The sequence below is a fragment of the Aplidium turbinatum genome, chromosome 1, assembly GCF_918807975.1.
Source record: "Aplidium turbinatum chromosome 1, kaAplTurb1.1, whole genome shotgun sequence".
Classification (NCBI taxonomy): Eukaryota; Metazoa; Chordata; class Ascidiacea; order Aplousobranchia; family Polyclinidae; genus Aplidium; species Aplidium turbinatum.
Window position 1 is genome coordinate 38409936 of NC_137472.1, and position 27054 is coordinate 38436989.

At 36.9% G+C, this 27054-nt stretch overlaps 2 protein-coding genes across 2 annotated transcripts in view; one reads left to right on the top strand and one right to left on the bottom strand.

Annotated features, from left to right (window-relative positions):
- Positions 1–26264, bottom strand: part of LOC145778137 (AP-1 complex subunit beta-1-like) — a 59051-nt gene extending 32787 nt beyond the window's left edge. The window contains exons 1-18 of the mRNA XM_082589564.1: positions 26015–26264; positions 25527–25662; positions 21307–21420; positions 20512–20643; positions 19240–19436; positions 19039–19105; positions 17631–17785; positions 16933–17053; positions 16314–16409; positions 15918–16033; positions 15210–15375; positions 14849–14947; positions 13914–13991; positions 13388–13575; positions 12492–12540; positions 12020–12145; positions 11801–11923; positions 5689–5834 (exon numbers count right to left, since the gene is read on the bottom strand). Coding sequence (XP_082445690.1) covers positions 5689–5834; positions 11801–11923; positions 12020–12145; positions 12492–12540; positions 13388–13575; positions 13914–13991; positions 14849–14947; positions 15210–15375; positions 15918–16033; positions 16314–16409; positions 16933–17053; positions 17631–17785; positions 19039–19105; positions 19240–19436; positions 20512–20643; positions 21307–21420; positions 25527–25662; positions 26015–26157 — 2252 coding nt within the window. The 5' untranslated portion in view covers positions 26158–26264. The remainder of the gene's footprint in view (positions 1–5688; positions 5835–11800; positions 11924–12019; positions 12146–12491; positions 12541–13387; positions 13576–13913; positions 13992–14848; positions 14948–15209; positions 15376–15917; positions 16034–16313; positions 16410–16932; positions 17054–17630; positions 17786–19038; positions 19106–19239; positions 19437–20511; positions 20644–21306; positions 21421–25526; positions 25663–26014) is intronic.
- On the top strand, positions 1007–5265 carry LOC145777562 (uncharacterized). The gene is made up of 9 exons (XM_082588979.1): positions 1007–1280; positions 1427–1578; positions 1936–2122; positions 2376–2542; positions 2771–2954; positions 3674–3705; positions 4034–4138; positions 4324–4507; positions 4669–5265. Exons 1-9 carry the CDS (start codon positions 1214–1216, stop codon positions 4752–4754), a joined length of 1164 nt encoding a protein of 387 aa, XP_082445105.1. The 5' UTR covers positions 1007–1213; the 3' UTR covers positions 4755–5265.
- Positions 26265–27054: the final 790 nt, after the last annotated feature.

Here is a 27054-nt window from a genome sequence, read left to right on the forward strand (position 1 = left end):
CATTTAAGTGAATTGCTCGTGCTTTATGACCTCAAAAAGGAAGCAGGCCAACCCCGCAGTACAACCATTACTTTCTCTCGCTGCTCAGCTGGCAGCATTTTCATTCCGATTTTTGGTAAAGTTTTAAAGTAAATTTTTACCTGTCTAAATCTACAAAAACCCATCATGTAAAGAATGAAAGGATAATTGTTGAATATTATTTTTAAATTCTAAAATGACCCGCGTGCGTGAAACTTAGCTTAAATTAAACCAACAAATGAGTGTTTGAGATGTTGGTTTAATTTAAGCTATGATTTGTTACTTTAATGTAGTATATTAAAGTCGAAAACAAATGTTCGTGATATACCATCACACAACACACATTTTCTACCTCAGTTGCGTTTATGTAATAGACTTCAAATAAACCAATTGCACACGTTCAAAAATTGATACACATGCATGTGTTTTGTTTTGCATAATCTGCATTGCAAACAAGGATTGTGATTTGATGATTGACATGCGGAGTGCAATGCTTTTATGACAATGACACCGCAACAACATTACTCTCTATGATGGATTTCTTTTCCGTGTTGTTTTTTTGGAATGTTTCTACAGCTAGGTTGGGAGTTTTCGCTACATAAATAGAATTTTTTAAACATTAATTAAATTCTGATTAACATTTAAAATCAATCAAACCTTCTAATAAAAATAAACTGTGTTTGAGAGTGAAAATCGATCGCATAATTGAGTGAAACCGATAACTTAACAACAATTACGGTATCAATAGATCATGTAATAGCTAGCAAGTACTTCGAGTATATGATTAATGACATTTAGCGTTAATTAATCACACGAAAAACTATCTGATTACAACTACAAGAAGCAAGAGAATATGAAGGATTGTATTTCCGGGTAAGAAAAAATGTTTATCTATATAAAGTGGAAACAAATGCGATTCTGATCACTTTCAACTGGACTCGTGTTACCAAAGTTTTTTTTTTGGCAAAACAGATTTTAACGAGTTGATTTTTCAGCTTGCGTTGCCTAAGGGCGACCTAAAAAAAATTATCGTCAAAACGATTGCACTTTCCCTGTTGAAGACAATAAAACCAGAAACAAAGCAAGATTGTGGCAGTTGTGCAGCGCAGCATCGAAGTGAGCTTAGCTTGAAGCGAATTTTAGTGAAAACTGACTCAAATCGTTGAAAAAGTTAATTTTTGGCAAAATCAAAAAAATGGACGTCACGAAGAGCATTGCGGTCTTGTTATCTGTGTCGATGGTCGTCCTACAAGCGAATGCAGGTGAAAATACTACTTGTGCTTTCAGCGGAATAACTGTTATGCAAATAAATCGCTTTGCAAAAAAATTTTCCTAATGTTAATCAGTGTTGAAACATTGTTGAAAGCAATTTTTTATTAAAAATACAAAAAAAAAATTTCAATTTTAGTTTGCATCCACAACACCCGATGCCTCGAATCAAGAGGAGTCATTGAGCAATCAGCGTCAGAAGTGACTCCCATGGAGAAGATGATCACCGGACATCGTTGGTGGAACATTCACCCAGAAGAGAGCAGAGGAGTGATCTTGCTCGTGTTCAAGGTAAGATGACAGATCAGGTCATCATTAAAACGCTATCAAGCATAATAATAATGTTGTGATGATTGGCATTTTGCTACTAAATTTTGCCATATCCTTATTTGCAATCATTGTGCCACAAACAACACTTTTGTTTTGATTCGTTAGCTTTGCTTGTGCGATCATCTGCAAGTTTTCTCATCAAAATTTTCTCGAACTTTCATAGTTCGTCAAATCGCAAGTTTGTTTTTTTTTTGTCAAAAAGCGACCCTTTCCTCTATGCGGCAACCGCCTTAGTGTCATGGACATAAAAGTGAACATGAGTTTGCTTAAAAAACTGGAAGAGGGAAAAATCAATTTACACTTAAACTTTTCATTCAGAACTTTCAAACCACTGGAGCAGAAGTGGCCAAAGTGCACATTTTCAGTCGAGCCGGGGAACAAGAGACGAAAATCTTCAGTGGAAAAATGGGAAACTTCGAGCTACTAAGCGCCAACGTTGAAAACATAGTTGTCAACATCACTCTTGCAATGGAGCAAAATACCAGTTTCACCTTGAGCTATTATGGTGAGCTAACAACTGAGAATGGTTTTCTTCATATTCAAATTTAGCGTCACTAGAAATGTTTAGCACCACTTAGAAATTAAACTGCACTGTTAATCTTTCTCTGTAAATAATCAAGCTTTTCGCATATGTTAAACGCGTTTTGACGTGACATTACTATCGTGGATATTCTCCGAATCACTGTTCAAAACAATCATATCTTTGCACGATATTCAATATAGAAATTTGTGCGTTGACATTTTACAAAATATTTCAGGCGATTGCGAAATTGCCCAAGAAAATCCGATCGCCTATCCTGACCCAACAATGGACCACCAACATCAGGCGACCTGCTATATCGTCGCACCTTCTATACATGGCTATATCAACCGCATATATTACACAATTCGAAATATAGCCTTGCCGGAAGGAGTACAGTTGAGCGTAAGTACGCTAAGTATCTTTGTGTATACATCTAATCCACCACAGAAGTTGAACGATCAGAAAGAAGCTTATGCAGAAACATCCATTGCCACCGAATTTGTTCATATAAAGATTTAAACCTTTATTTACTTTTTGAAGAACTAACCACCTTCCATGGCAGTTGATGATAAATATAGTTAGTTCACCTTTTGAATCAAAGTATGTAACTTGTATTCCTTATTTTTGTAGCTGTTGGACGTGCACTCGTCTGAGGTCATCACCACAGTGAACGACAAAGAAGAATACATAAGCGTGGCTGTGGAATCGACCGCAACCACTGGAGGCATCAATAGCTACTTTGCTTTGATTGATCTGACCTGTTCAACGGAGTCGTGCGATTATTCCGGTGTCGAGTACTTGGCGTCGTACTACGGTGAGTGATCGGAAAATGAACTAAGGTTGACATGGCGTTAGAGAGCAAGTGCAAATCACTTCCAAAATTGCGCATGAAACGTAGTACAGTCTTGCAAAAGCATCAATCATCAAAAGTTGCCTTTTATGTATTAATAATTACTTAATAATTACCACTGGCATGAGGTGCAATCACGAAGTTGAGTGGTTTGGAAGTTTGTTTGCAAAGCACTTAAATAAAGATACAAATAAGTACCTTAAGCAAAAAAGAAACTAAAGTAATTAATTTCCAAAACATCGATATCAACAAAAGGGTAACCTGCCACAACAGCATTTGACAAACGATCAGGGATAATTAGAATTAGTGAAGTAAGTTGTATCTTTCAGATTGTAAAAGCTGTAACTTTTAAACGCGGATGACAACTATAGCACAATGTCACATCCGCAACAAAACTAATTTAAAGAGAGCTGGCAACAAAAACTTCGCTTTTAACAATTAGCAACGATGCCGGCTTTTCAGCACAACCTGGCTTCAGCGTCACACTCTCTCCCTACAACACGTTTAATATGCAAATTTAACTCAATATCAAAAACTACACAGAGATTAAGTGACGATATATCGAGGCAACACAATAAATATTGAACAAACGTGTCTTGCACAAGGTACAAGAATAGCCTTGAGCACTTTTCGCATTTAAAAAAAAAAAGAAGCTCAACTTTAATACAACTTTTATTTTTCAGCCATGAACGAAGAAGACATTTGGTGCATAGAGGTGTGTATGTAAATGTTTATGTTAAAATGACCTTTAATTGCTAGTCGCATAACTTAAAGGCCTAATGTTCACAAAAGCTAAATGTACTCTGGTATGTAGGTTAAATTATGACATACCGTATATGCAAACGTGACATTACAGATACCTTGAGTATCCGGTGCAAATGCAGATAATAGATGTTGAAAGAACGATAAGTATAAAAATTTTGATATGACGATGGTAACATATATATATATGCAATCCTATACAACCACAAACTCAACTTAATTGTGCGGCACAGAAAAACATCAACAGTGTTCCTCAAGACTGACGCAAAATATTTTGTTAGGTTCAAAAGCTCTGCGCAACAAGCATCCACAATGTACCACAAGAATGGTGTGAAATGTCTTGCCCAGGCCTGGAAGCGATGTCAGAACAAGAATATATCCTGGAGGTATGCCATGAATGACATAATCAGCATAATGTAGCTTTGTTGGTTTGTTTGTTGAATGCTCAGTTTTTGTATCTTCTTAACAAAAGTAAGATAAAGTATAAGTTGTAATAATCACAAAAGGACTGTAGGTTTTTGAATTCATGCATTCAAGAAAACACTTTAAACACACTCTTTCTGTATTTCAGTCTGACTACTCGACAACTCGAGTCGGAAGTATAGGCGAAGTAGAGAATACGCCCGAGAGCAGCACGAAAAGACCAAAGAAGGGCTGCCCGAACTGGGCAAACTTCCCAATATGGAGATGCCACTGCAGGAGACACCCTAGGACAGATATTTTCTATTGCCACTCAAGCGTGAAATGCCATGAACGTAAGTAAACGTATAGTTTGCAATGTGGAAGTTTTGATTTTAAAATTAGCGACAGAAACATTGAAAGTTAAACCCCTATGCTTTAATTTCAAATATTTTATCTTCTTTAGTTTCATGATTAGGATGTTATTATATTTATCACTTCTGTTTTTTGTTTTTAGAAAATGGCTGCACATGGCGATGCATATTAACGAAAATCTTGAGATGTTTCACCGTTAAGCGCGTTGTCTCAGTGACGCTACTTTAAAGAGGACATCCAACAAGCAGATCACAAATTGCTACATCTGAAAGCTGACGTGAACGTCAGTTGCTTGAAGTTTTTCCATTTTTATGTTTTTCTTTATTTTGCAGTATAACCGAGTATATACGTTTTTTGCGTTTTTATATTATTGCAAGTTGAACGCCCTTGTTTTATTATATTTATTTGTGTACTGCATAGAACTGTGTTGTTTGTGTACTGGAAAGACGAACTGTACTGCGGTAATGTATTGTTCCTTTACAATTGCATCAGTTGGATGATCGCAATTTTCCATGTGGTAATTTGAAAATTAGAGCATTTATGGCGTAAAATAAGTATAATCCAGTTTGTAGATCTCAGTCTTGAATTCACACCAGTGAAAAGTAGAAGTAAAAACTAAGCTGAATACTAACAACGCACTTTCTTGGAATAAAAATATTTTTTTAAATAACAATTGAAAAGTTCTTGTTCTTTGTGTGGCGTCGCCTTTTTTTACTGAGCATTTTTGAATAAACCATTCAGCATACACAGTGTAGTTTTTGAAAATGTAGATTTGTTCAGACTAACATAAAAAAAATAGGCGTTGAGGATAAAAAAACAACAACACGAGTTCGGTTTTTAAGAGTAAACTCGAAATATTGTTGCTGCACAACGCAACTTCTTTCATACGAGTCAATTTCCCATCACTCACTCTAATGCCCAAAAGCTAACCTCAACCTGTTTTGAAAACACTGTAGATGAGTCTAAACGCAAGCATTAGCCAGACTATCAATCTGAGAACTACAGTGTATTGCTGAAGACCATCATTAGCGGAGAGATCTTATCGTTAACAGGAACAGAAGTTGGTCACGACTTCAAGTTGATGTATGTTGAAAGACCAAGCTATGTGAAGTCAAACCGATTTAAAAGCATTGTTGGCATAGCAATTCAAATATAAACAAACCTGTTCTTGTTAAATTGAATTGCGAAACCCGTCATTGGTTGCATCGCCTTGTTTCTCAAAGTCAACATCATAAAGATCTCCTTTTTCCGACGTTGAAAACTTCCTTCTATTTCCAAACCCTTTGCCGATGCTGCTGACAACCACACCTGGACAGAGTACAACAAAGTCTTGACATTTTTTTTACGATGACACAAAAGAGTTGATAAACCTAAAGCTCACGTAAGTCATGAAGACACGAAATTCTACGGTTTTGTATGTGAACGGAATTGGATTATTAAAAACGTTACAGCCATTTTAGAATAATACAAATGATAACGTTTAAGATGGAATGTAATGAGCATATGGATTTCATTAGCAGTGTTGACACATTAAAAGCATTGGTCAAAACATTTTAAGTAGTAGCACAGATACGAAACAGCAAAATTACAGTTTAGCTACAACAAATTTTGGAATAACTTTAACAAAAAATCACTTGCCAAGTAATTACACTGAGTATTCAAACTATCAAAAAAACAAAACTTAAAAGGTCGCCCTCCACTAAAACATTATAATTAAACTAAGTACCCAGACTTGGTACGGAGAACAGTAATTTTACTTATTTTTAATATAAAAATGAAATACTTGTTCGAAAACTTCAAAAGATATGTGGTCTATTTAATACCATTATCCGCCTCCGTAATGACGCTATACCAGGAGTCTTATGTTGATCGAGAAATTCTTCAAATTGAAAAGTGGCCTATTCATGTTCAAACCTCACAACTTACGGTCAGATTTCTTTTCATCTTATCGAACACGTTGATAAAGTTTACAGCATGACTAGAAAAACTATGATGTCTACTTGCTTCAACTTCCGTTTGAAACGAGCTTCATCGCGTGGATGGGCCTCTCTTAGGTTATTTCTCTATCCTATAGTGTTCCACTACACAGTCACATCAGTATAACTACGGGCAAGAAGAGTTTGCATTGACAATTGACATCCAAACCACACCACCTTCCATTGTATTTGTACCAGATAGTTAACAACGAAATATATAATGATATGACATTGAACTGACGGATTAAAATTTCATGGCGAGCTGTGTTGACTTCATAGATGCAACAATTCAATTGCATCGGAATGAATAAAAAGGATCTTTTAGTAGATCTCAGGTTTCATCGAAGAAATTTGACCTTCTCTAAAACTAAGTACTAAACAGTCTTGCACATTTAAAACAGCCTTCTTTTTTACGAAATCTCGTTTTCATTCGAAAAAGTTTAACTGAAGCAATGCGTAATTTAAGTTTAAAAAAATCGGGGCAATAATCGAGTTTGATTCTTAGAGATCTTCATAAAGCTCGACTTTACTACTTTGATTAAAAAAATACCTTTCAGTTCTAGTTCGGAGTTTTAAAAAAACTTTCGTGTTTGAGCCGAGTTCAGGGCATTTTTGAATTCATGGTGTCCTCTTACAACTCTGCACAGGCTTCCTCCTTCCAGTGACATTGCAAGCTTTGCTTTCTCAACTTGTCACCCTAAGTTGAACGTTGGTTGAACTTGAATACACCAAAGTTTATTTACTTACTTCAGCAATTCATAAAAGTTAGCCAAAAAATATGTCATGACAATTATCAACAACAACTTATGGCTTTTCAAAAGTTTAGAACAAAGTTCAACTCACGCGAGATCTATTGAGCAAGTTCGTTGTGACTTGCGACGTATGTGATCACGTGTGTGTGCTTTGGTAGAAAGCTAGTTTTGAAGTAGACGTTCACAACTTTAGTTCATGTGTCAAGTTTACATTCGTAACTTTGATAGGCTACTTAGGCATTAGTGCATTTGCAAAGAGTACATACTGCCATAGCCTACACAGCCAGGATTGTTTACAAAAAATATTCTTGCAATTTATAACTGGTTTGGAAATAAGAACGTGGAAAAAATTCCCACACAATTTGTCAATACTTTTTAATAACAACTTGTTTCATCGCCGCTTAGTTTCGGTACCGCTAACTACTACTTCTGTATTATTCAAATGGTCAGCCAGATGCACTTACGTTGGTGGGAGGTTATACTGTAGTATATTGAAACTTACACAAATGAGAACTTTTTTATGGTAGTTTCGCTTTCACAGCATTCGAAGTGGAAATTTTTTCCATACTTTAAGGTTTTTGTTTTTTACCTCTTTTTTGTGTATTTTCGCATCTAATAACTCGTAACTAAAACAGAACAACATCGGTATCGAGCTTCTGTCATGCTCCAGAGAACGGATCAACCGTTTCCCACTTTTTCTTTGCTTTGCTACATGCTTTCATGCTCAAAGAAAGAATGCTTTCAATTTGGCCAGGAGCACAATCTCGTGGCAATGTCATTTTCATGCAATCCATAAGACTGCAACTGGATCAAATTACGAGAAGACAAGTTTGATATAAAAAATCTTTTCGGAACTACAAACGTTATAAATTTTGGTTGTGGTGAAGTCTTTTCCAGAAACTCTACCAGAAAAAATAAGAAATTGAAGTCTTTTCCAGAGACTAGAGTATGAATATGATGGTGTTTGCTGTAGCAAAGTCTTTTCAAAGGCGTGATCCAAGTCAAAACCATTTCTTGCATTTTTGTTCTTTTTTAATATATGACATCACAATTTTTGTTTTCAATATGTTTAATTACTTTCAAATTTCAGACTTTCATTAGTTTTTAAGTGCATGCCGTTGTTGAGATCTTCCTGAAACATGGCATTTCAAAAGCATTAATCTTTTTTGATTAATTAATGTTTCTTCATGACTTATTGTCCAAGTTTCCAGTGCAGCTGCTAATGTGACTGTACCAACGATATACCGCATGATGTACTGTTTCCTTCATAAAATGATACTGGGTATTACAAAGATTCAGATTAGCAGTAGTCATGCTTGTAGTTACCCGCGGTTCGACGACACCTTGACTGACAGTCCGAATCTTAATGGATTTTACAGAAGAACGCTTCGTATCGTCAAAAGCTTTGACAGAAACACATCAACAATATCGACAATGGCCAATGAAAACAACACAACATGGAGTTCTGTATTAAGCTCACAAGTGTAGATTTGAGCTGGAACATGCATTTCACTTTCTGCTAAAACATCCAACACTTGTTATTATCAGTAGGCTACACAATGAAAACAAAAATGTTCCGCGACTCCAGCGTACCACAATCTTGAGCAAGGAAAAACGATTGATCTCTTTCCAATGTATCTTTATTTCATCACATGCTTTTATGCTCTTGAAAAGAAGTATGTTTTCAGGTACTTTTAGCAAAACAATGACGTTAAGATTTTATAGTTAACACAGTGTCAATTTCTTGCAACGTACGTTATCTGGGTTCTGCTCCAGAGTGGCAGAGTGCATAGCATTGTGACAAGGGCGAGATTGGACTGGGCAAAGTTCAGAAAAATGTGGGAAATGTTGCATAGCAAAAAACAAAATGAAGAAAAAAAATCATTGAGTTGTGTGCGGCCTGTAATATTTTACGGTAACGAGGCATGGATACTAAAAGAAAGGGGACAAGCAATCCTGAGAAAAAACGTGAAGAACTATGGTGCAGCAACGTGTGGGGTAAAGACCAGAAGGGAGAAAAGACTGATGAACTGATGGATATGAGGGAGATTATAGATCAAACTTGCAAGAGCAAATAGTGCAAGGTGGTATTATGGACATGTACCAAGTAGGGAAAAATGGAATTTTCTCCGAAAGACATTGGTTTTAAAAGAGAATGGGAAGTTACGGGGACGCCCAAAAAGAACTTGGAACGAAAGGAAAAGGGATGAGACAGACAAGGTCGGTCAGAAGGAGGAAGGTTCGATGAACAGAATGAGATGAAGAATAGGAGAATACAATAGCGGCAAGAAAAGAATCGGCCATTTGAATGATGATGATGAAGGTAACTGCAACATGGACCAAGTAACTTAGTGAAAGCATTCCACACCCGCAAAGAAGCATGTCAAAAACAATCAAGTGAGTAAAAAAACAAAATCAGTAAATAAAGTGCACACCATACAACAGTGAAAGATTATTATAAGCGTGAATACAAGTTAGATGCCTTCACTGTTGTATGAATGGCAACTGATTGCAATCGATATGCTCTTCTACGTGCGTCAAAAACCAGATGAAGATTTGAGGGAGGTGAATCATACTTTATGAAAGAATATCCCTAATAGAGAGATAATAACAGGGCACCATTGACATCAATCCATTGAATATAAAAATAAATCGTATGAAGACAATCGAAATGAGAATAATGTACTGTATACAAGAAAAATGCAGATAAGAATCACTCAAGCGAATGCAATTATTAATAGAAGTCGAGATAGACAGAGAAAACACTCTCAACAACAAAATCCATACAAGGCTGTGACGAAACTAAGATTGAAAAGCTTACATCTACATAAATTCCCAATCTACTATACACTTCAATCAACGTAAGTGCACCTGACAGGACATGTGATCACGTGACACCAATACAAACAGTTGTTGGCATCACCGAAACTAAGCAGCGAGGAACAACATGCAACATGTTTTTATCAAAAAAATATTGATAAAGTAAAGTTTCTATTTTCTACACAGCAGAGCAATATTACTAATGATATTATCAATATTATTTTGGCAAAATTTTGAAAAACAACGTTATAAAAATTAAACATGTCAAAGCAAATAGCTTGGTGATGAAAAGGACGATTGATCATTAATGTTAAGGTTCATGTCGGATCAATAAGATTTTGACTTGTTTTCCAGTGAAATGGAAAATCGGAATCGAGCTGTTTTTTTTAGCTGTTATCGTGTTTAGACAATCGGCGAATCGCCATTACATAATCCTACACACGATTTATGGAAAATATCCTAAATGCGTCAATTATACCTTTGGCTAAACAAATCCCACTTGTACTGTCGCAAGTGGCCTACGCAGTGATAGGTTCACCACAAAGAACAACTCCTTTCGTAGAATTAAATGTTTATTGTTGTACGTCTTTCTACTTTCACATGGAATCAGTTTGGGAATCTGACGATAACAACACTGCACTTGACGCATTTTCAACAGTAAGAAGTTACAATGATTGCTTGTTTGTGAGGCAATTATACAATGCCATTTTCATTCTTTAAATGCCTATACAAAAATACCTTAGAACAATTTCCCTACAACGTCTTTAATTCTATAACTGCGGTTTTCTATTTCCAATGGAAATTTTTCTTTAAAAATAAAAACAAATGGTTATTTCAGGGCTGGTTACGGATTGATACAAGCGAGAAAATAGTTTCGCGTAATTCGAGCCGACGCTTCAGGCGAGCGAATTAATTTCAACGCATCAATAACACAACTGCATTTTGAATGCTACTTTAGTGACCAAACGTTCAAATTAAGTTTAAATATGGCGTGATGAGACATTTTGCCTGACCGCAACTGATAGTGTAGGACAATAAAAGCATTAAGAAGATTTCAAATCACATGTTCTTGAAACAATGGAACTTTTTTGTTTCAAGAACATCAGAGATTCGATAACTGAACAATGAACATACCACGACAGATTGCAATCTAAGAATGACAAAAACTAAAAGATAAGTGCTTTTCAACTTTTGTGAGGAAGGAACCTATGTTTCGATGTACATATTTCGGCTGAAAGTCAAAGAGAATTAATCGTTTGAAGAAATAATAGTAGCCTACATTGCAAAAGTGGTAATGTTTTCTATGTGTACCAAAACCTTTTGAGCCTTATGTTTACAGTTCGTTTTGCATATCTTATGCGTAACATGGTACGAACCACAGCGACGATATCAACATCACACCATCTAAGCAGCAAAAATGTTATATTGCCTAGGTTGGGGATGAAATAAAATGTAGATTTTGAAAAAAGGTCTTAAACTTCCTGCTGAAGGGAATATTTTAACATTCCTTTCATGAGAATAAAAGCTTGTTATCTTTCTCGAGAACGCACTGTCTTCGCGCTACTGATTAGATTTCAAGTGATCGTTACCACCTACCTAAAATCCGAATACGTCTGAATCTGAACACCACCACGCCCGATAAAAGAATCAAAATTGGTGTTTTGTTCCGTAGCAAAAATAAGACAAAGAAACATACAAATTGTTAAGAAAAACACAGTAAACTAACCTCTTTGCGTGGCATGTATGATCCTGTTGTTGGGTTGAAATCAAGGCCAAGCAGAGTGTTCGCATCTGAAGGGGCCTGTGTGACAGGCTGGCTCATTGGCATACCATGTACAGGGCCGCTAATCTAAACAAAATACGGAAAATGTCTCACATGAATGCAATCATGATTGAGATCAGGCTTGCGAAGACTTCATAGTTTCGAGAAAGTTCTCGTACTTACCAAATAATCAAGGTTTCCGAGTTGATCCATGACAGGATTGGAAGACATTGGGGGAATTTGCGTGGCTGAAGGTCGAAGATCGAGACCGATCAAATCGACCACAAGCGCATCCTGGGATGGGATGACCTGCGGGGTCAAAAGCTACGTTGTGTTTTTCTGAACGGTCAAATTTGATTTTCAGGGTCATGAACTATTACAAAACGATCTTTCTAAAGCAACAGTAACTGCTTTGATAAATATCGCGACACGAATACCGGAAAGAACCAAAGAAACGAAAGAATCTTAATCAATTATCCAAATAAATACTTGGTAGTAAACAACACGAAAGAATCACGTCCACAATAGTTCAGCAAGAGGTAAAGCGTAAACCAGATAAAATAGTACAAGATGTAGGCAAATAGCGTAACAGCTACTTCAATAACGACAGGCAATATTTTCAGTCTTGGACTAGAACATTGGCATCAAGACTTACTTGAGGCTCCTGTGCGGCAGGAGGAAGCTCAGCGTCGCCACCTGACGACCTAAAAAGATAGAGAAAAAGTTTATAAGTTTCGTTATCAAACAGACTTGGACAACTAGAAGTTTTTTAGCTTTTCCGAATTACGAAAAAGTGCGCAACTCAATCTTAGAGAAAGAATTCAACTAAAATTGAAACCAGAATAACATCATGTCAAAGTCAGTTCATGTTAAAATGAAACTAATTTACAAAAAAAACGACAACGCTTCACGTGAAAAGATGAAGGTATAGAGTTTTACCAAAAACGTTTGAATATATACACAGGCCATGCCACGGTGCAGCTTAAAATTTGAAAAGAGGCCGATCTGTTAGCAGCCAAAATCGCTAATCTAAGTAATAGTTTGAGCAGTAGTAAATAAATAAAGTCTTTGTGTATATTTAGAGCTAGCTTCGTGCTATTGTTACCATGTAAATAATGGACTAGATTTGGGCACTTGTTCTGGAAATCCGCAAAGCGTCTGAAAACACTGATAATGAGGAAAGATTTGCCATTTTTGTCACGTAACTTAAGGAGTTTTGCAGTGGCTTAAGATTCAGTAATCCCACTTTGGTAATTTTGATTCTTAAAACTATTATTTCAAAGGGAAATGAAGTAACTTTAGCTTAGAGTTAAAAATCGAAATCACATCGGCTAGGGGTAGTTCGGACCAGTTCGCACGTTGGCAAGGGGTATACAGATCGCTATGGCACAAATAATGTTATTTTTTGTGGAGGCGGGGTGTGATGGCGATCGCGGCACGTGGAGGTAGATCCGGCCACCCGGATCGGTAACGGGAATGTCACCGGATTAAAACTGGACTACTACTAATCTCAAAAGATATTTAGTCATTGCAGTTACAATACAGACTCACGCATTAGCTTTGGCCAGAAGCGTCTTTCTCATTGCTGCCGCCCCTCTATCGCCCTCTATAAAGGAGCTCGGTGGCTTGTGATAGACGGAAGCGAGTGACGCGATGTGGCATATCAGCTCATCCAGTAAGGTCGGTTCTATCAAATCGGTCTCCTCAGAGATGAGCGGCTTTTCAGCTAACACAACGTCCTGTAAGATTTTGTAACAAGTGAAAGATAATAACTACAAAAGGTTTTCTGGGTAAGATATTAAGCTTCGCTTTAAATGAATTCATTATAAATTCGCCAACTTATGTCACATTTGAAAATGCGATTTTGTGATTCAAAGACTTGACAGAGATGGAAAAAGGACGATGAAAAAAGTGACGCATAAGAGTACAGCACCTGTCTTCCACAGACCAACTACCATCATCTAGAAGGTGACAAAGCCTTTTGGTATGCACGCTACTTTTGTATTCACAAAAAATAACGAAGTTATTGCATAATGTAATATCTTCCACCACCATAGTTAACGCAAACCAGAGGTACCTTTGCAGCTGCGGGATCGGTGGACAGAAGTCGCCAGTAGATGTAGCCACGATCCCGGAGGTCGGGATTGTCGCTTTCCTGCGTGAATAAACAAATGGAATTCAGTGGAAGGAAGTTGATTTGGTTGTTTATTACTTAATGACGTGGAAAATATTGTGAAAAATAATATGTAAAAAAATAATAACTTTAAGTTTAAACATTGCTTATGATTAAAAATGCGATTATTCGACCTGGTGATAGTGACTTAGTAAAGAACAGAAAACACACTTTGATGTTCAAAAAACTATTTAAAACCGACACACAGTAATAGAAGTCAAAAAATTCCCCACCAATCACAGAGAGATAAAGTTTTCAAACATCACTATTTGGTGCGAATTTGTTAAAGTTTTTGGACAGAAGGAAATTGCAAAAATTAAGTCGCTCAACTGCTTGTTTTCGGTAATGCTTCAGTAGTCAGGAACTGAGAGTTCATCCGCTTTAAATGACGTCAGCTGCATAGGTATATGCCAAATCCATAGCGACCTAGCTATGATCAAGTCAAACACCGATTTAGCAAAAATAGCTGTTTTTCGGGATCGCGAGTTGCTCGAATATCGTGCAAAACTGAAGGCTTGCAGATTGTATGTCGAATGATGATTTATTGTCGAATTTATTTCACACACGTACCAATTCATTCGAAGCTTATCACGTCAGCGTCGCAGCCAGTTGAAAACACTGTTGGTATTATCTTTTAAGTATTTTAACACGTGCATCAAAGATATGCAAGTTGTCGCATTATAAATTTTGAAAAACACCAGCAACTGACAAACAAGCAGCAGCAACATGACAAACTTTTATACATCTCTACAAATTTAAGGTGTTCGACTTTCACAAATTTACTGGTAAAGTTAAGTGTAAGCCTCAAGTTGTTTTGTACATCGAAGTGGAATCGTTACCTGAGTGGCCCGACTGAGAACAGACTGCACGAGTTCTTGCGTTTCTGTTGGTTTCTTCAGGAACAACTTAACAATAGCGGTTAGCAGCTGAAGTTGAACCTAAAAAGCACACACACAGAAGCTGTCTGCAGACGTCGAATAAGTGCAAAAAACGATATTTTTCTAGTTGGGAAAACAAAACTACTCAAAAGAAATCGTTCATTTGTCAACACTCAACACTTACAAAAAAGAAACAGCACAGACAGCAAAATCCGTCATTTTTACAATGTTTTAACGTCCTCAGACGTTGAATCAATGCAAAAATGACGGATTTTGTTGTCTGGGAGAGAAGAAAACAAAGTGCCATTTTTAATCGATTTACCTGCGTATGCTCATCGTGGAAACCTTCCAAGAAAGTCTCCAGCAGCTCATCAGCATTGTCGATACGTTCTGCATACTCCCCGATGATCCAGACCATGGAGGCGCGAGCTTCCGGTTCGTCGAGTGTATCCAGGTTTTCACAAAGGTTGGCGATGATGCTCTCGTACCTTGAAGCAATCGTATAAGTTTCAACAGGCGTTAGAACTGGCGGTGTTTTCTATGTTAGTTGAACTCTGACCACAAACATGGCTTTTCAATGAGATAGCAAAGACTTTTCAATGATTTTGAACATTTAATGTTACAAAGAAAAGTTCAAGACTTCCTTTGAGGCTGTTGGTCCCCAATAACTTTTCGATTTTACAAACGATTGAATTCACACTAAACACGTTTTTGCATGACAAGATTCGATTACAATACTAGCCTAAAAATATAGCGTCTTATGTATAGCTTCTACAATGCCACTGGGCTAATTAAGCGCATTCAGTATACATACAGATAGCAAACCAATGTCATCATTGGATCGCCTTTTGAAATAAGAGTAATTTATCTGAGCCGCATTCTTCTTCGCTTTCTAAAGTCGTAAAGTATAGTACTAAACTTTGCAAGCATTAACATTGATAAGTTAAGCAACCGTAAAGCAACAAATAGGCGGCCTACTTCTTTACAGAAAGCAGCAAAATCTACGTGTAAGTCAACATTTAAAACATACTTGTTTGGGTACTTTCTGAAGATATCTTTAATCACCACTATGGCCTCTTGCACAACGTAGTTGACTTTGGTTTGAATCAGATCAAGCAATGTGCTCACGCATCGTTCCGCCGATTGCTGGAAAAGCAAAGGGACTTGCACAGGAAATGACAAAAGCGCGCAAACAAGAGACTTATTGAGTTCTCAAACCAGCAGCAATGGTTTCATTAAATGACGTAGACAATTACAAATTGATTTGGCTTTGCTGTCATATGTGATGTAACAGAGTTCCAGCCATCCAAAGTTGTTATTTTTCAAATCGCCTGGTGACGTTGAAACGATGTAAAAGTTAAATTGCACAAGCAGTTGCGTTTCCAGTTTCTGGTTTAAATGTCAACACTGCATTTACGTAACTTACCTCAACTTTGATGGCACATCGGCCGATTGCTCGCACTGATTTTCGCACAAAATCGACATCAACTTCTTGCGCATATTCCTTCAGCTCGGCAAGCACCTGTAAGTTGCGCTGTATGTAACTGAGAAGCATCCGCACACCAACTTTTACTTTCACAGTTAGATATCAGTTTTAATGGAATTTAACCGTGAAAAAAATTACTTTATCTGTTGTGAGAACAGTAGGTATATGACGATAATATAATCAATACGAAAAAAACTAACACCACAAGAAAGTAAATTCCACAACAGACAGAAAGCAGCAAAAGACCATGTCAGTCATCGAGTCAGCTGCTTAGATTCATTAGATTAGACCCTCACAGAAAGAAATCTAGGTACTGTTCAGTGGCACGCATGCACATTGCACAGTGGTACACCTGGTTACGTGTAATTGAAAGTTTGCTGAAGTGTTTTAGCACGTAATAAAGACCTTTGTCATTGCGACACATCAATGCAATGCAGGCTTCAGCAGGTTGTGTACGTACAACATCAATTAACACTCAAGCCGTAAGTCATGAATAATAAAAATCCACACTAGGTGTTTACTGTTCAGTCATCGCCAATCAAAAACATTCTCCGTTCACCTGCGCAATGTTGGACTGCGATGCTAGACGTATCATAATGTCGAGTTTTTCCAGCTTCACGTAAATAGGGTCGTTGTATTTGACAAAAAACACTTTCATCTCTTGCTTCAGAGCTTCTGGTCTGCAATGGGAGAACAGTCAGTGCAGGTGACTTTTAAACGCTTGTTAACGTTTTCATGCAGCTGATTTTGCTTACGCCAGTTTTAGTGTGTGGCCTGGGCTCATTATGGTGATGAATGTTATGATTAGGTGAACGAGAGGACGCGGAAGCCTATCTCCGTGTTCGCATAATCAACTGTCTCATGTTGTATTTTGAGCGTTAGTCAAAAGCTGTCAGAACTTTGATACTAAGAAAACACTTCATCTCCTTGCTTATGAGGCAGCAACTCAAGCAACACTCCCCAACTGCTGCAACTAGTGTACTGTCTCAGTGTTAGGGTTTCGCGGCCCACAGACCTGTAGATCGAAAAACTGTGCAATGATGCAAAGTGTGCAGTTTGAGGTTAGCTCCATGTGCAGGCTGGAGAGTCACACAAACCCCAGTGCAACATGTTGTCTGAACGTGTGTTCAAACACAAAAACTGAATCTATGATTAAAAGAAAACATACAACCGAATGAGATCAGTTTAACTCTCCAATGACAATGGTTGCACTTTGCGGATTACGAAAAACATGCCATTGCCCTTTTCTGTAGTTACCGTTTTTGTACAATGAGATTGATGTTCCTCAAGGCGACGTATTGGATCTCCGGTTCAGCGGAGAGCATAGTGACAAGCGGTGGTGAAAGTTTCTTCATAAGATTTTCTTGGTATTCTTTATCAGAATCCATCATTTCCATCAGTTTCATGCAAACCTGCGAGTGCGACACGTCGAGTTTCATGATGAAAATTTGTTATTTTTCAAACATCTTTGTTCAATGAACGTTCACTTTTGATGAGACGAACAGTGTAACGACGCAAGATAATTACATCGAAGAGCGGTTGATATCCGGTTAGCAATAGTTGCCTTGTTTACATCGTTTTAACATGGCTAAGCACTGAAAGGGTTTAGAACAGGCAACTTTCTTTCCAGACTGCAAACGGTTCTTGTTAAGGTTAATCCTGACAGCTTAACGTACTTGCAAAAGTTTTGAGCCACTGACGTAAAGCAGTTGCCCAAGTTGACAGGATGAAGGCTCAGCTTGGTTTCGCTAAATAGTTATTACAGTATATCCACTAAAGGTAAAGATGGCACCATACTTGATTCAAGTGTCGGGTATGAGAAGATAAGGTTCTCATGGTACTAAGCCTTTGGCACTAAGGAGAGTAAGGTGGCTAGTTCCTTTCTCTCGGCCGCCTTTCCTGCAGCAATTATGCCCACCCAATTTATTACACTCAAAGTAGAGGTGAGCGGTGTTTTCAACAGCCAGCTGAAGCCGGGAGTCGAACCAGGTTTGCATAATTGGAAAGTCAACGCCTCATCCGTTGCGCCATATCCACTAGGTGTCGTTAAATTAGAGAACAGTGCTCAGAGTGCGCCATTCAACTGTAAGCTACACGTTGAGAGTCGCATTATTGTTTAAAATATTCGTAAGTTTTTCCATATTTTCGTTCACAGAATCGGATTTTTAACAAAAGAACTACCAGGGCATGTAAAATAATTCTATACTAGTACCATGGCCACCTGGAGATGCGGCCTGATTTGTCACATTTTGCAGATTTTGATTACAGCTACTGCTAGTGCTTAACTGACATTTTTTGAGATGTTTTTACATTTTGCGGTTTCCTAATGACAAAAAACTTTTTTGTTGCCTTGGGGAAGCAGTAGCAAATGAGAAAAAGTAAGTTGAAAAACGCAAAATCAGACTGTTATTGAAAATTAACAGTCTGACTAAAATCTACAAAATCAAATTTTCTATGTTTTTCAACATGTGACGATGTTAAAACCTATTGTATCATCTGGGGAAAAGAATAAAGAAAGTGTAAAAATCTAATTTTTAGAAAAAATTATTTAAACGTTCGCCCAAAGTTAGAAAAACCTGGAAATCTTTGCAAAATGTGACAAATCAGGCCGTATCTTTAGGTGGCCATGCTAGTACATATTGCTTGCTACAATGGCACACTGTACCTTGACTGCAGAAAGAACGACCCCAGAATTAGCATGCTGCAACCGAGGTGTGACTCGTTCGGAGATGCTGAAAAGACAAGATTAATTGACTATTTGCTAGTATCAGAGAAAATTGTAAAACTGATACCTTAGAAAATTCATTATGTCAGCTGCAGCAAAAATTAAGTCATCACAAGGCATACGTTTCCAAACCGCACTTGCCTGTGTGCTTCACGGCTGTCTTCTGGACTATAGTTGGAAAGAGCGTCGAGTATGAAAATCTGACCCCACTCCGTGCACTCATTTAGGGCAGTTAGCAACTTGTTAATGGTTTGCGTTGTCATAAAACTAACTTGCTCAGCTGCTTTCGCGGATGATTCCGCGATCTCTGACAAAGCCGCTATCGCGTTGGCGACCACCTAAAATATTAACTTAAATTTTTAGATGAAAGTTACGTTTCTGTTTGCAAGTAGCTTCGGTTTCGGTACAATATAGAGTAGCAGTGGCGTATCCAAAACTAATTTACAAGGGGGGGGGGGAGGAGCAAGGAAAGGACAAGGCTTTTTCTAGGGGGGCAACATCTTCAGTGACGTCATAATCGAAGTCAGTAGGCTATAAGCGTTAAGTAATTCATTATAAGACTCTTGACTGGTCATACGCACAGGCGTATCCAGCAAAATAATTCATGCAAGGCAAATGAGTAGTTTATCATAGCAGACCCTTAGAGGGGTGTAGTGCCTCTCCCATAATTTTTTGAAAAAATACCTTGAAATTGCGCATTCTGAGAGTACTAAAAACTTTACCAAATAATGCTCTAACAGAGAGGGAAATGTTTATTTTTCAATAGCTGACAAGTCTGTTAGTTGGTTGCATAATATACAAAAATATTTCAGGGGGGGAGGGCAATCGCTACTCTGACTACCATTGGTCATACAAATTGCATTTGTTGATTCTGGTTTGGTTATATATAAGTTATAACTGAAGGAAAAGCGACGCAAATGATTCTAATGAACGAATATGCTGAATCAAGAAAACACCATTATCAATTCTTTTTTGCTGGATTAAGAAAAACGGATATATTTAATCAAAACTGGTTAAAATTGGCGAACTACTGTAATGCACTATGAGATACAGAATTCTAATTATAAACAGTTATTTCTGATTAACGTCTCATTAGCTGTATTTTACAGGGGGAGCAAGAGCAATTTCCCCTTTTGGTTACGCCACTTTAGAGTAGGTATATTTATATACTTAAACACATCAAAGTAACACAAAATTAGATTTTTGATAATTCTGATTCCAGAATACCTATCACTGAGTAGAATAAAAAATGTGACTAAAAGCCAACGCAGTTTAATCAAATTAATGTCAATAACAAACATCTTTTGTCAACAACTTTAGAAGAACTGTAACATTCTCACGGTAAAAGTGAGGCTTATAAACAACCATCGTACTATAGAGGTTTTGAAATCCCCCAAAACAAATAGTAATGACCATGGGGTTGGAGTCCGACAATAGATCTTTTAGAGCGTCAAGAAAACCTTGATCTTCCACCATGGAGTTATTGATCTCGTAGAGCTTGGCGACAGTCACAGCAGCAGTCTTCCTCACGTACGGGTCTTCGTCCTTTAAAGGCAAGGTTAGTTTGAATGCACGGCATCCAAAATTGCTTGAATTGTAGGCACATTTCATTGAATTACTTGAGTGGCGCGTGTACTTGTCCTTGATTCATGAAATTACTTGAGTGGCGTGTAAAGTACTTTCAATTGAGCTAATTTGAAATTTATTTTTTTACGCCTTCGGTCACATCAAACAGTTTTCGATAATCACGCCAAGTTAAGTGTTTCCTGTTTCCTTTCAGACACGTTACAGAATACCACAAGCAGGGCTTCATACGCTACAACGCATTGGTCGCGAACGCTACTGCAAATATGCTGAGCATGCCATAGCTTATGACAGTACAGTATGTTTACACAATTCAGAACTTTGGTTAAAACATTTGAACAGCATGCAGAAAGCAACAATCAATCATTTACCGGCGCTAGGCCGACTATCACGCATTTTGTTAACTGCTTACATAGACTCAGACACATCTACAAGGTCTACATCCATAATTTGCATAGATTATAAATTATAATATGTTTCACCCATGCAATCAACAACACAAATACCGTAGTCATTTTGTATAAGTGCTTACAAAGGGTAAAAAATGTTTACTCTTCTGTAAACGAAACGAAGCCAGCATCACCCCAGTCTTCAATCTGTTAAAAAATCAACAACTGACATTACCTTAAGACATTTTCGTAAGGGATCGCCCAAATAGTCCGTGATCTTGTCAACCCGAATACAGCCCATTGTTCTCACAGCTAATGCTCGAATCAAGGGGTTCAAATCATCACAGTCCTGCAGAGTACAAGCACTGTTAAAAACATTCAAAAATATCATCACTCTTACTGTAAAGTTTTCCTGGGGCTAATTGCGTTAATTCGACATTGTGTTCACTAGGACATTTTTAATTTTTTGATCTCGGAAATTTGAACTGTACAGGATGCTGAAAGGTGACGCTTGGTGAAAAAACTGTACATGTAAAACTTCAAGAAAGTATTCTTACATGTGCGACTTGCGCAAGAAAGTATAGAATTCCACAAAATCAACAACAAAAACGACTACGTATGTCGTATATGCACCATACGTTTTACGTATAACCACTACATGCTAATTTTTTTTAGTTACGTTCCTTGTAGTACTCTTGGTTCTTGTCATGCACTCAATTGTAACAACAATTATGCACTAGGCCTATGCAGTGTTTCATTTTGAAGTCTAAACCAAAATACGTGCACGACTTAGTTCATCAACTGAAAATTAATTTCCAACACCTCAAGTCATGACTCAGTTACTTAAAAATATCCAAAATATTATTATTAACCGCTTTACTAATATTTGCAAACATTTTGCAAAACAGCGGCACACCGCTTTTTATGGTCTACCATTTTTTAAATCCAACCTTCAATGTAATGCACAATAAAGTCGTCAAGTGCTGCGATTGTTTCCATAATAACTGCATGAAGGACAATTAAAGAATGATGTAAACACAAAAAAACTTGCACAAAACGGCTTGATGTATGGCGCTGTAAATATTTTCACTTTCAAAAAAAATAAACTTTTAAACAAGCAAGAATGTTCTTGCAGGTAAATCCTGAACACATTGTGGGGATCAAAGCTTGTCGGATGCATAGCCGGGTGGTGAGAGCCCTAGAACGGTGTTCGAAAGGTTGCCTGTTCGACACCGCTCAACTGCATGTGGCTGTGTCTTTAGCAAGACACCTAAGGGCATGCATGAAGGTGGACACAAACATTGGCTTTCTTGCCTTCCTGTCCACTGTATCAAATTTTCCTCTACTGGCCATAACCCTGGATACAACAAACAAAAAAACTACAATGGCTTCAAGCAAAGGATTCTCAACCATTTCCCCTTAAGCACCTCCAAGTTTTCAAACAATCTGCCATACCGCACCCCAGTTAGCTGACACCAAATAGTGAGCTTATATTGACTAAATCAATGAAAATGATAATGCAAAGGGTATTAATATATCGTAAGCTATAATTATAAAAGTTCAATGATTTCATATAGCATGATCACAAATATAACCATCACTTTATAACAGTATTGCTTTCAGCTGTATACACTATACAGTAGGGTGTTGCAGGCGCCCCTCAAAAAACTAAACTTCATCAAATTCACTTCTACTTTTTTTTATATGTGCCTTTTGGTAAAAAAACACATTGTGTGCAATTTCAACAAGATTGGTTGAAAATTGAACTAGCAGATTTAATTTGAATTTTTCAATGCTTAATTTCACTATTTTCAAGAAAAAATGTCAACTCACCGCCCGTAAATAAAAAAAATTGGTGTTATTTTTATATGGTTGTTTTTCAATGGTGAAAATGTTTATTAATTGACACTTGTATTTGATTGTATCATATCCATACTTTAAAAATTTTGAAAAAATTATTGCCTATGCCACTGATTTTGAGTTTTTTGCAAATAAATTATATCTTTGAACACTCATCTTCTATAATTAAGTGTATTTTTGGATAATTATTAACTCAAAATTGATTGGTCATAACACATCCATGCCAACCAACATGCAATGACTTCCTTGTATTTTCTACAACTTGAAGAATGTTCTGGTAGCGTTCTTCAAGCTAAGCAGATGGAAGGAAGTCATGTGCCAACTTGACACCCCGCTCTGCAGAATCATTAACAACATGGAAGTGATCAACTTTGTTTTTTGCTTCTGCATATGAGTGTTCATGACCCCACTCATCCACTGATTTGCTAAGAAAAAATGAATCGATCTTCATCAGTTGAAAGAAGTTCCATGAATCGGGACCTATGAAGCTGCAAAGCATTCTATCATTTGCACATTGTGTAAGATCAGGAAAAACCGGTTTACCAAATCCAACTCCAAATCTTTTCTTGAAAATACCATCACCTTTTGGCTGCTGCATTAATGCCTAAGCAGTGATTGTCTTTCACTGTTGGACACAACAGAACTAAAGAGAGATAGTGGAACCATTTCTTCTGTCATGTACCAGAGTTGTTTTAAAAATGCCTTCCTTGTACTTTTTGCCACCAAAGAATCTGTGTCAGTGTATTGTGACAATGTTTTTAAAAATTTGAGATCATTTGAAGGAGCAGCTCTGCTGATAGGATATGTAGCCTAAGCCACCAGGGAACATATATACACAGCAAATTGGACAAATCTTTTCAGCTTCTTCAGCTGATCCTGCCTCAAAACTACATAAGGCTTTTGCAATTTGAGTATCTCATTTTCCAGAAGAACAATAGATAAGCTTGCTTATCCAGTTGGCTCGGTGCAGTGTTCCTGGTGGTTGCAATGTAACACCAACTGAAGAAGTAGTTCCCATATACAAGTCACATAAATTTATAAGTTCTAGATAATCATTTCTTAAGAACTTAGTTGAATCCGGATATTGCTTCATCTGATTAAAGAGTAGAGATAATTCTTCTCGACTATCTTTCCATAACGAAAACCATCTGGCGAGTTGAAACCATCTGGCGAGTTGTAACAAACACTTTCAAAGTTATTGTGTTAGGGCCTTTGCTGCTTTCAATTTTAAGATAATTATCTAATTAGATAATTAATTAATTTAAAAAAACCCACATATTAAGCTGAGCTACAGTTGTACTCCGAATGTTGCAAGCGTCATATCCTCCCACAATAAAGCAATATTGCAGGCTGATAATATACCATCGCAGCCTGGTTGCAATTGTAGGGTGAGGCCAGATTGTCCTTTGAATGGGCAATGCTTGCAGAAGGCCATTGTTTACAAAGCTACCATTGATAACAGCCCGAAGGTTCTTAATTACATTGGTTGTTGTGAAACTACTTTTAAAAAACGTTTTTTCAACCATAAATGTACCTTCATGGATAGGTCTAAACGAAACAGCACCGAACTATCTAAGGCAGTTTGGGACCTTAAGGACAAGGGTGTTGATCCTAAAATAACTTGGTCCATCCACAGCTGTGCTCGGCCTTATAGTGGTGGTGGTCGTAACAATTGTGGCCTATGTTTGGCTGAAAAGCTGGCCATTCTGAAGGCTGATAGTGGCCACCTTTTGAACAAGCGTTCGGAACTGGTCGGCAAATGTCGTCATAGAAACAAATTTAAACTCAAGTACTTCAAAATAAAATATATTCCTTTTGATTTTCACAGGTTTTTAAAATTTCATTTGATTTTTACAGGCTATAAATCTCATTTAATTTTTACAGGTTTATAAACAGATTTAATTTCATTTGTTCAGGACACTACAGGTTACATCATCACAATTCCTTGGGATTTTTACAGGTTATAATTTTGAAAAAATTAAATTTCATTTGATTTTTACAGGTTATAAATCTCATTTAATTTTTACAGGTTTAAAAACAATTTTTATTCATTCTGTGTAGATTACTACAGGTTGCGCCGATCATAACAAGCATTTTGCTTCTTTGTGATGTCATAGATGTTGCCATCATGTTGCTTGGTTTCCATTGGGACAAATTGATTGAAACTTTATCGTGGCGGATGGAGGCTGTCCTTAGTAATTCTGGAGTTTTTTTCTGCAGATTGGATTACGGTTATAATATTTAATATCTTTTCAGGAATGCAGGTTTAGAGGTTTTTTTTGCAGATTAAATTACAGTTGTAATATTTAATATCTTCTCAGGAAGTACAGGTTTAAAGATTTTTTTTGGCAGATTAAATTACAGTTGTAATATTTAATATCTTTTCAGAATTATCGATTCTTTACTGTTTACATGTTTTTTCAGACCTTCTGATGATCCGTTAGGTGAAACAATTTGTAAAGGCTTCAGATAGTAATAACTACATTTGATTTAATTCGCTCTGCTTTGCCTTTTTGCTTGGCATTGAGCACTTTTTGTAGTATTAATAGTTTTCATTGTTTTAAACAAAACTATTATATATACTTGCTTACTAACCTTCACGAACGTGTTCACAGCCATGATGGCCATGTCTGGTTGACTCTTGGCATAGTTCATCAAATACAAATACACAAGTTTCTTTAACTCCAAATTATCAGTTTGCATGCAGTTGATCACATCAGGAAATAAAGCACTGTCAAAGAAATGACAAAATGATGTTAGCTGTTGAAAGCACAACACTTGAAGTCACATGTATTGTCATCAATGTACCAACATAGGTGTTACTGAAATATTAACACGTTGATAAAATTTGCATTACACAATTTTCAAATTACTTCTAATCCTAGAAAAGATAAATGAAAATAATAATCATAAAAATGTGTCATCTAAAAGGTATATATAACTATATATATGATATGAAATGCATTACAATTGGCTAACCTTCTGAAATAATGTAACTTTAAAAACTTGGTCATCATAATTTCTTTTTGCAGCTTTCAAAATTAAGGCATATATACAATATTAATATAGACATGAGTTTTTACCTGACATCTTTTCCAACAGTCATACTTGCAATTACTTTTTTCACAGCCTCTTTTTTTTTCTCTTTTTTATCACTGTTTAACTCTGCCTTCATCTCAAAAATTTCTCCCTTCTTTGTGGTCGTGAAATATTTTGCATCACTCATGTTGAAATGAATGTTTATACACAGTTTGTGCCTAGTACAATGAACTAAAGAACCAAGAATTAATTGACCAATTTAAAAATTATTTTTACTTTCTGATGACCAATAAATTTTCCTGAACAAGATGCTATTACTATAGGTAGCCCAGCAATATCGATTATAAATAAATTATAGGTTAGATTGTTGTGCAAATGTCAGCATTCGATGAATGCAAAATAGCAGTCCCACTGCCCATTAAACACAGCAAATAATAAAATAACCCACCTAAAAAACACAATGCAGACTTCACTAGGAATAGCACCTAAAGGACCGGGCGCCACAGTGCTCCCCACCAGTGTGCGCACCTATTTGACCGGCGCCTTACTGTTTGCACCTAAAAGACGTGGATCCTTTTCAAGCGAGTATTTTTGTATTTTAATTTTTTTTATATTGTTTTTGTTACTTTTCGTACAATAAACCACTTGTGTCGTTATTGTTCAAACATAAGCTTCCCTGGTGATAGTATAAACGTTTTTGTTGATTCAAAAGTTTGTCTGCTTTCCATCCTGACAAGGTTTTGTATAGACGAAACAAGAAAACGTTTCCCAGCGAAACTTATTTTTGTGTGTGCAGTAGTTATAAAATAGGCAATGGCTATTTGACCGGCTCCAGTCTTTGAATCTGAAACACTATTTGACCGGTCATGACGTCACTATATAGGCACTTTTTTCTTTTTCAAAGCAAAAGACGAAAAGAGTACCTATATAAGTTCTAAATTCGACAATTATGTTCAACTGATTCGGTGGCGCGTAGGATAGAGTGAGGCTGGTGCCCCTTAGAAATTAAAAACTTGAGGTAGTCATTCGGCCCTTTGTATATATGTTCTACAGCCTCTCTACAATCACTATTTGAAAGAAAAGA